The following is a 10,293-nucleotide window of genomic DNA, read 5'->3' on the forward strand; positions in this document are numbered from 1 at the left end:
CCGGCCGGGGAGGGCGGCTCTGGCTGCCCCGCGTGGCGCAGGGAACGGGCCCCTCCCGGGGCCAGGCATCGCCAACCCCAGGGCGGATCCACCACCGCCGGGGCGGGCAGCGGGCGCTGGCCCAAGGCCACTCGAGGAACCCAGGAGTCCGGGTCTCCCCCCATCCTCCCTCCGCGCATGGCCGGCGGCCAGCGCGCGCCCCGCTCCCCCAGTCACTCACAGGCCGCAGGCTCCCCGCGCCCCCGGCTCGATCCCCAGGACGCATGCGCAAAAGAGGGAGCCTGTGCCGGCAGAGAGGGGAATGATCCCATCGCCCGAGGTGAGGGGCGCATGCGCATCAGCCTCTGGAGAGGAGCGCCGGAATAGCCCCTCCCACCACCACAGCCACCTCCTCCTGCGCATGGGGAGGCCACGCCCCCTCGCTCCGTGTCTCCTCCTCCTTGTTCTTCCAGCTGAGCTAGGCAGTGGCTGGAGTCTGAGCTGGTGTGGGGTTGGGGCGCCTCCTGTGTGTGAGTGGGGTGCTGCCCTTCCTGCTTCGGAGGGGCCAGCTGGAGCCCTTGGGGAGTCCAGCGGAAGGAGTGGGGAGCCGGTCCGTGTCTGACACTGGGGTGAGTAGCCTGGCATACACTGCATTGCAATGGCTCGTCCCTTTCCCTTCCCTCCGCCCCCCTGCCTTTCTTCCCTCTGCAGCAGCAGCTACAAGGACCTGTCTCCAAGGCAGCCTGGAAATGTGAATGTCTCCCTCTGTGTGTGTGCACCTCTCCCGCCCGTGGGAACGGCTCTCTCCGTCCCCGCTCCAGGATCGGTTTCCAATAGATTTGTGGGTGTGCGCGTCGCTTAGCCTGCCTGCCTCTGGAACAATGGAAGCGGGATCGCTAGGGAGGTGGCTCCTGCAAATGCCCCATTTGCCTCATGTGTGATTCACCTCACACACCTTTACGGAGCCCAGCAGCGGGCTCAGAGGCTGGGATACAAGGTATCCAGGGCTGCCCGCTGGCACACACTAGCCTCATCGAAATAAACACAATGACTCATTAACCATTTTTTTAGCGTTTTTTTTTTTTTTGTTTTACCTGGCCCAGCCATGTCTGCTTGCAGTTCCTTAACTCTCCCCCAATGTCAAAAGCAAATCGCCAAGGAGGAAACGCTGTATTTTCATGCTATTGAGGCTGGGTGTTAGGATTGATCCAGGTTTTACTGTCAGGCGGTGTGTGTGTTTGTGAATCAAGATGGCAAGAGGAGGCTGAGTGCTTCTTTGTTGTTCTCCCCTTTTGGTGGGGTGGGGTAGTGTGATGTGATGTTGGTTCATGGTGCTACAATCTCCTTCTCCCTGATGGAAGGTGTAGTTGAGGGGAGTTGCTTCATGCTACAGTCCCACTCCAGAGCAGCTCTTCCGACTGCAACCGTATTCCTGGGAAGATCCAGGGCTCTGGAGGCAAAATCCACCATCATCCTCCGCAGTCAAAGTTGAATCCACTCTGCATCTTCAGGGAGCTAAAGAACTTCCTTGCTTCTGTCCAGTAGCTTGTTGTCTGTCAGTCAGGCCGATCCTTTGAATGGTGCCTGGCTGGACTGAAAAGACTCTGAGGCAATGAGAGTGCAGCTAACAAACAGCTGAGATCTCTGTCAGGGACCTGACACCGAGGCACCAGAGATGCTTTCCTCTGGCTGGTTTGGACTCTATGGGGCAACTATTCTTCTCATCCCAAGCAAGGTGCAAAGAAATTATTTTACGTTAAGCTAGATTACACCTGCTAAACCCTTTATCTGCTGCATACTGATCTCAGCTATTTACTTGCTTACTTCTTCTCCCCACCCCTTTTCTCTTCTCTCCTTTCACTAGTGCTTCACCACCACCTCCTCCTCCTTCGCTTCACTTTCTTCCAGGCTGTGTTTCTCCTGCTGCTCTGCTATAAATAAAAAATTGGCTTAAAAGCAAAGGAGGCAACCAGGAGAGCTGTGGTTTGAATCCTGAGCTGCTGCCATTCCTGTTTGTTGTGACTTGAGAATTGTGCATTTTAACCTCCCTCCTTCCATTAATGACTGCAACGTTGTCTAATTTTATTCCAGGTCGTGGTGTGCTAATGTGGGTCACCATCTCATAGTGTTGATCTGCTCTTTCCCCCCCCCCCCAGTGATGAATTAGCTAATGTTGAGCCATGTACAGTACCAGATATGTGCACAGTATTATGTATTATTAAATGGAGTGGAGTTGAAACCCAGCTTTGTTCAGATTTGTCGTTCTGGATGCCAGAGCCCAGCACAGGACCACCCAGAGTGAGGGGCAAGTGGGGCAATTTGCCCTGGGCCCTGCAGGGGCCCCCACTAGAGTTTTTCAGGGCCCCTGGAGCGGGGTCTTTCACTCGCTCCGGGGGTCCCATAGCTTCTTCCGATCCGGGTCGTCATCGGCAATTCAGCGGCCGGGGGTCCTTCCGCCCCGGGACCTGCCGCCAAAGTGCTGGGTCTTTGGTGGTAATTCGGCAGCGGGGGCTCCCACCGCGAGCCTTCGGGGCACTTCGGCAGCAGGTCCCGGAGCGGAAGGACCCCCTCCCACCGAATTACCGCCGAAGTGGGGGGCCCTCTGCTGCCGAGGACCCCAGACCCCCTGAATCCTCTGGGCAGCCCTGGCCCAGCCTGAGCCCAAACATCTACACTGCAGTTTTATAGCCTTGCAGCCTGAGCCCCATGAGCCTTTAGCCCCTGCAGGAGGCACCTCAACATTACAGCTAAGACAACTGGGATCTGCTCTGTTGGATGTAACTATGTCCAGCCCTGGGACTGCTGTTTATTTTCCAACCCCTGTTTAGTTACCAGCCTCTGTTTGGGACCCCCTTCCCCCTACTGAGTTAATCGCAGGCAAGCAATGATTGCAGCTCCAAAAGTCAGTTTGCATATCAAAGGATCTGTGAGCTGTGGAATCTGATGCCTCCCCTCCCACACCATGGCTTTCTGGAGCTTGGGATAAATCTGCTTCCAGGTTTTTCTGGTTAGCAGTCCTGGGAGAGCACAACCCCCTGAACTGCATCTATGGCCTTTAATAAATGTATTGGCAAAGCCTATCCACTGTAGAGCTGCCTTCCAAAACATGGGAACAAAACAGATGAGAGCAAATCTAAACACACGGCCTTGGTGCTACCCCTTTGAACAGGAAGAGTCGCTCCCTGGGATCCTGCTGCAGCCCTTTCCCCTAACTCATCTGGAAGCTGTGTCATTTGATTGCTAGCCCTTCAAGGCTTTGCATATTCCTGCCTGTGAAGTGCCTTGGCCAACTTAGCATTAGACAAATAATCAATAAACAGGCTGGACAGAGGCCAGAATCTACCCTACTTTCCCCCCTGGGCCCGTGTAACCTTATTCTTGTTTCAGCTCAAGCGTCTGGATGTTTTATTTTAAAATGTGTGCTAACCATGCCAGCCTGCATCTCTGTCCCCATGGTTACAAGCCAGCAAACACAGCCCTGGACCCCTGTGCTACCCTGACAGCAATGAGGACGCCCCCGCTCCCATCCCCTCCCCAGCACCAAGTTGTCCCAAACGATCCTGCTTGGCTCCCCGCTCACAAGCAGACCCTATAACAAACTGGTCTGCAGCCAAGCCCATTTTGTGAAGAGTGGTTTGTTATTTTCTTGTATGCTCAGTGCTGCGTGGTGCATACAAATCCAGGCCTGCGTCTGCCCCAAAGAGCTTTGCTAAGGAAGCAAACTCCAGTGAGGAGCTTCTAAAGGGGACTGGAAACTCTGATCAGGAGTGGGGAACTAAATGATGGGAAATCCTTGGCCAGTTTCCGATCTAAAATTCGGTGAGGCTGCTCACAGGAAGCTGTTAGAGCAGATGGCAGCTGGGATTTCTGGGGATGCCTAGGAGGACGCAGGAGGCTGGTGCTCCCAATGTGTGCCATGTAGGAGTCTCCATGCCCTCGACCCAGTCCTGTGATCTGCTGGCTGGCATAGCCACGGCAAGGAGAGAAAAGCGCAAATAGGATCCAATTCTTGATGCATATTTTCTGCTCTGTATTTTCCACATGATCTGCTGACCACAGGAAGGAAACTAAAGGCCCGTGGAAAGCTGGAATTGAAAGGACAGGACTTCTACCCCTGAACTGGCTCGGCAGAGTCCCAGAACGTGCATGATGACTCGGAGGCCGGGGGGCAGGGGCGGGATGGTTGCAGTTCTTAATGTTGCAACTGCACTTTCTCTGAGATGCCGCATGAAACTGAGCAGGTCTGGTCAGTGCAGAGCTGAATCTCCTGCTTTCTGCTGTATCTGAAAGGCTTGTGGATGGGCTGGACGCCAGGAGGAATGCATTTCACTGCCACAGCTGAATAGGCCCAACTGTCACCACCTCAATGGGTGGGGACCGTACATTCAGAGCTCTAATCTGAGACTATGGAGATACTGCAGCTCAGGGAAATAATTGGACTGGCTGACGGTGTGGCTTCAAGAAAAGCTTTCCCTTTCAGGCTTGTGTACGCTTGCAGAAAGGGTACCTGAAACTTCTCAGCAGTGCAGCACTGAGCATGAGTAGAAGTGCACATGCTGTATAGAGGGATTTACCGGCGACAAAGTGCTAAAGTTGCCCCATGGAAGCATTTCCTCCCCCCACCCAAAGAACAGGAGTTACGGAGTCAGTTAAGCTTAGGGTTGCCAGCTATTCATTCTGGTCGAAAAGGGACCCTCGCGGCTCCAGTCAAGGCTGTTAAAAGTCTGGTCAGCAGCACGGCAGGGGCCTGAGGCTAAGGCAGGCTCCTGCCTGCCCTGGCTCCTCATTGCTCCCAGAAGTGGCCATCAGGTCCTTTAGGCGCATGGGCTGCCAGGGAGGCTCCGCATGCTGCCCCTTCTCTGAGTACCAGCTCCACAGCTCCCATTGGTCATGGTTCCTCCCTGGCTTCCCATGTACCTAGGTGCTGTAGGGACCTAGGAGCCACTTCCTGGGAGCTGCAGTAAGCATTGCCAGGACCCCGCCCAACACCTTGCCTCAGCCCTGAGCCATCTCCTGTATCCCGAGTCCTTCATCCCCAGCCCCACCCCAGAGTCCAGACCCCGAACCAGAGTCCTCACTCCCTTGCACCCCAACCCCCTGCCCCAGCCTGGAGCCTCCCTCTCAATTTATTCTTGTCCCAGAGTTAGTCTGGGCATCAGCTACTTGTTTCAATGCAAATTAGCAGCAGGGAACCCATGACCCACAGTGTAAAGTGTAGAATTTTGTTCTCCATCCTGTAACATACCTTGTTAATTCTTCTCTGTTCCATAATTCCTCTTCACATGCACCCCATCATACAGCCTCACACAGACCTAGCAGGCAGTGCTTGTTCCTGCTCTTCCCCAGATCCACAGAGATACCCCTGCCTTCCTTCTCCCCCCACCAACCTCTTACTAATGTATGAATGAGTTTAGAGGAGCCCCACTTGTGAGGTCTGTTCTGGGAAGGTGCTAATGTCACTACTTTAGGGGAAGGAGGTGCTCTTCCTTGGGCACTGTGCATGGCCATGATCCCAAAGACTTGTTACATTATCTCTAGAGGATAGGAGAACTGCAGCTAGTATTTATTTCTGAAAGCTCCAGGTACCAGAGCAACTGCTCTATGATCATTCAGTACAGTGATCTCAATCAAGTCTCTTCTTCATACTCCCCTCCCCTCTAGTCTCCTCCTAGAGAAGTGACCTGTGTGGACCTCTTTGCTCCTGCCTTGAACCCTTGGATAGTGAGATTCCTGTTCTCTGTCTGTTCAACCTCAATGCTACTGATCTGATCTCTCTCTGAAACAACCACCCTCTCCAGGCTAGTCCCACATGCTCTCGTATTGGATGTGCTCTGTTTGTTGCGTTTCAGCCTCTTCTTTTCACCCTTGATTCCTCTGATTCTCTGTAATGTATTCGCCGGTTGTGAGCCCCTCCTCTTCCCTGAAAGGAGTCTGCAGATGTGAGGAGCTCCTGGGATTCTCTCTTGGAGGTGAGGGAGCTGGGAACCTACAGACTCTTTATCAGCCATGGTTCTGGCTCATGCTGAACAAAGCAGCCCCACCATGATTGCAAGGGATCTGTGAATAGCTGCATTCACCTGCCGTCCCAGTTGCAGGTTTGCTGGCTGTGCCAGCAGAGGGTGGAGTGTGACTCACAAGCAATGTGGCACATGGTTGCCTGTCTGAGATGTGATCTCTGAAGATCCTGAGTCCCAACATGCAATACGGCCAGGCTGCTTGGATCAAGAGAGAGCACTGCATGCTGCACTCTGTAGTCTCTGATGACCAACTGTGTGTTGAGAAGGAAGACAGCTCCAATTTGCTCGTCTCCTGCTGCAGCTCTAGGTTGGGTGAAGTTTGAAAACTCCAGTGCCAACAGAGGAGAGGATCATGTGCTGGTCCATCCTGAATTTACTAATAGAGATCTTCAGCAGTCACTGTCCCTGAATCACCCCAGCAGCCTCTCAAAGTCAGTGAGCAAAATAGGAACTCTGGGCTCACCACTGGACTCCCTTGCAGAGGGGAAGCTCAGATGGCAACAGGCCAATGCTTATTGCTCTGTGAAATAGTCACCAAGGTATCGTATTCACGGTTGGGGCTAGAACCTGATAGAAACTCCCAAGGAAATGTGGCTTTAGCAATCCTCCTGCTACCATCTCAGGCTATTTCACCAAAGGTGCAGGTATTTTCAGATCCCAAAGGTCTCTGCTGCCTCTGCTCTGTTCACAGTATCTAGGTAACCCTTTGTCTGAGACTCATTGTCTCCTTCCATGCAAAGCTGGTGGGCTATGGAGGTTCAAAGGTGAGATGAAGTTAATGTAACTAACATCCCTTCCACCCTCGCCCTCCCCCGTCCCCTCCGCCATACACACACGTGTCACTTATGCTTGTTGAGGAGTTTTTGGACTCCCTAAGACTATGGCCTCGGTTATACACAGACTTGCATTGGTTTAGTTAAACTGGTGCAATCCTCTGTGTGGGCATTCTTATTTCAGATTAAGAGTGGTTTATTTAGAGTTTGCTTAGTCCCAAAAAAGCCATTCTAAAACTAAAATGATTGTGTCCTCACGGGGGATTGCACTGCTTTAACTATATTGGTGTAAGTTCGCACCTTAGGTGAAACAAGTGACTGGCTCGTGTAAATGAACCCTAAGACCCACTTACTGACATATAATTAACACATTGTCCGTGAGTCAAAGGGGAGTAATCTGGTGAGACTCACATGCCAAGGTGCCAGAACTGATTTACTTTCCTTTCTGTACACTTAACAGCTTTGTGTGTGCTTATAAGACAATGAAGCCTGTGGGAACAAAGGCTGGGGAGAGGGTTTGCTTCCACATGCAGAGCCCTTCTGCATCCAGGCTGGTTGGTCCTGCACAGGAAGTGTCACCCCACCATCCAGAATGTAGCCTGGTTTCTGTAATCTGCTGGGAACTTCCCTGCTGGGCCCAATGTACTGGGACACATGACTGAGCTCCTAGGCTAGCAGGCAGAGGGAGCATGTCCTGTAATTCCCCTCTCTGTTAGCCATTGAACCTCCTTGTTCTTACAGCAACAAGAGGGGGAAGTACTATCAGTCAGGAAGTCCCTCCAGCTCCAGCAGGAGTCCCTCCACTCTTCCTGAGGCAGCTGCCTCACTATCTGCTTCCCTCTCAGCCAAATTCCCTCCTTGCCTGTTGTTACTGTTGAGTCATCAGATGGGAGGTACAGTCATGGTGGCTCCTTCAGTCCAGGCAGCTCTGCTGTCTGTCCATCCAGAATTGTTCTGCAGTGTTCAGTCCTTTTACACATACACCTTATCCGTACCTCGCGGTGTATGCAGCCCTACCCACCTACATTCCAGCTCCTAGATTTTCTGTAGTGTGCCCATCTCCATGGCATCTCTGAGAGCAGTCAACACAGGTCCCAGTACTGCACATACCACCTTCCCAACACACACCAAGCTAGTCTTCTAGATTGCTAGTGAGGTCAGATGAAACCAAACTTAACGTTGGTCCTTGCAACCCCCACTAGACCACAATCCTCAATTCACTATCTTGTCATTTATAGCTCCCCATTGTTTAGGGTCCAGTTTCCAGTGTACGCAATAGAGTTCCTATTCAAGCCTGTTTGAATTAATATTGAGAATGAGATCTGTTGGAACGCTGCCGCAAATGCTCTATTAAACTCCAGCTATATTAGGGTGCAACTTTTCCTTTGTCCACTAATACTTTAATACTATTCAAAATAAAACATGATCCCATTTGTCTGGCAAGATCTCATAGATAAATCCATGCTGCCTGTTGCTCGTGGTGTGCTGTAGTATCAAGACATGTTTCATTATCTTCTATGGGAAGGGAGGGATTTACAAAGTTCAATTAGGCTCTTGATTCCTGTTTTGAAAGTCAGTAGGAGTTGGGTGCTTATTTATACTTCTGAAACTCCGCCTATCCCTTCCCTCAGTGGTTAATTATTTCTTTTTTTCCTTTGAATCTTTGTTCCATTATTTGAATGGGAATAAAATTTTGACTTATGGGAAGTAACTGCAAAGATCGTTCTTGTGTCCTTGTTGGAAGATCAGTATTCCAGGAGGTATCAGATGTAATTGTAAGGGGGAGGGGGAGTGTGTCCAAAGGGAGTGTCAAGTGAAACAGCAATGTGGATCTCTCCAAGCACAGTGATAACAAATTAATCCTATGATCGTATCAGGATAAAGTAGGAGTGTCCTTGAAGCAGCTTTGCAACTCAGAAGGTATAAGAATAGAATCCTAGAAAGGAAGGGACCTTGAGAGATCTTTTAGTCCACACAGACACCCCCTTATCCCCACCACATGCTGAGGCAGGATCAGCTATACCTAAATCCTAGACTGTTCCTGATAGGTGTTTGCTAACCTGTTCTTTAAAACTTCCAAAGATGGGGATTCTGCAACCTCCCTTAGTAACCTAGTCCAGTGCCTAACTACCTTTTTAGTTAGAAAGTTTTTCCTAATATCTAACCTACATCTCCCCTGCTGCAGATTAAGCCCATTACTTCTTGTTCTACCTTCAGTGGGCATGGAGGACAATTGATTCCTGTCTTCTTTATAACAGACCTTAACTTATTTGAAGGTTGTTCTTAGGTCCCCCCTCAGATGTCTCTTCTCAAGACTAAACATACCCAGTTTCTTTAGCTTTTCCTCATAGATAAGGTTTTCTAAACCTTTTATCATTTTTGCTACTCTCCCCTGGACACTCTCTCCAATTTGTCCACATCTTTCTTGAAGTGTGGCACCCAGAACTGGGCACAATATTCCAGCTGAAACCTCACCAGTGCTGAGCAGAGCAAAGGAGTTATCTTCCATGTCTTACAAGTGATCTTCCCGTTATTACATCCCAGAATATTAGCCTTTTCTGTAACTGCATCACACTGTTGACTCATATATTCAATTTGTGATCCACTATAACCCCCAGATCTCTTTAGCAGCACCACCACCTAACCAGTTTTTCTCCATTTTGTATTTTTTGCATTTGATTTTTTTCCTTCCTAATTACTTTGCACTTGTTTTTATTAAATTTCATCTTATTGATTTCAGATCAGTTCTCAAATTTGTTCAGGTCATTTTGAATTCTAATCCTGTCCTCCAAAGTACATGCAACCTCTCCTAGCTTGGAGTGACACACAAATTTTATAAGCATACTCTCCACTCCATTACCTTACTCTTTAATGAAAATATTGTATAGTACAGACCCAGAATAGACCTGCAGGACCCCACAAGATACATCCCCCAGTTTGACAGCAAACCACTGATAACTACTCTTTGAGTATGGCCTTTCAACCAGTTGTGGACCCACCTTATAGTACTTTCATCTGGACCAGATTTCCCTAGTTTGCTTATGAGAATGTGTCAAAAACCTTACTAACATCAAGTTCTATCACATGTACTGCTTCTCCTCTCTGTCCACTAAGTCAGTAATGCTGTAAAAGAAATAGATTAGGTTGGTTTGGCACGTTTTGTTCTTGGCAATTCCATGTTGGCCGATAGTTATTACCCTATTATCCTTTAGATGCTTACAAATTAGAACATAAGAACGGCCATACTGGGTCAGACCAAAGGTCCATCTAGCCCAGTATCCTGTCTACCGACAGTGGCCAATGCCAGGTGCCCCAGAGGGAGTGAACAGGTAATGATCAAGTGATCTCTCTCTCTCTTGCCATCCATCTCCACCCTCTGACAAACAGAGTCTAGGGACACTGTTCCTTACCCATCGTGGCTAATAGCCATTAATGGACTTAACCTCCATGAATTTATCCAGTTCTCTTTTAAACCCTGTTATAGTCCTAGCCTTCACAACCTCCTCAGGTAAGGAGTTCCACAA

The 10,293-nt window shown here is 50.1% G+C and overlaps 2 protein-coding genes across 10 annotated transcripts in view; one reads left to right on the top strand and one right to left on the bottom strand.

Annotated features, from left to right (window-relative positions):
- Positions 1-334, bottom strand: part of MRPL14 (mitochondrial ribosomal protein L14) — a 15,100-nt gene extending 14,766 nt beyond the window's left edge. For 2 of the 7 annotated variants that reach the window (XM_075064260.1, XM_032770442.2), the window contains exon 1: positions 217-330. In XM_075064260.1, coding sequence (XP_074920361.1) covers positions 217-311 — 95 coding nt within the window. In that variant the 5' untranslated portion in view covers positions 312-330. Of the gene's footprint in view, positions 1-216 lie in introns of all 7 variants that reach the window. The other 5 variants (XM_032770440.2, XM_032770439.2, XM_032770437.2 and 2 more) reach the window with 5 other exon arrangements.
- Positions 335-415: 81 nt separating this feature from the next.
- The window catches only part of TMEM63B (transmembrane protein 63B), an 87,040-nt gene continuing 77,162 nt past the window's right edge, over positions 416-10,293 (top strand). For 2 of the 3 annotated variants that reach the window (XM_032770432.2, XM_032770435.2), the window contains exon 1: positions 417-608. The gene's annotated coding sequence lies outside the window, so the exon portion shown is untranslated. Of the gene's footprint in view, positions 613-10,293 lie in introns of all 3 variants that reach the window. The other variant, XM_032770434.2, reaches the window with a different exon arrangement.

The sequence above is a fragment of the Chelonoidis abingdonii genome, chromosome 3 (assembly GCF_003597395.2).
Source record: "Chelonoidis abingdonii isolate Lonesome George chromosome 3, CheloAbing_2.0, whole genome shotgun sequence".
NCBI classification, from domain to species: Eukaryota; Metazoa; Chordata; order Testudines; family Testudinidae; genus Chelonoidis; species Chelonoidis abingdonii.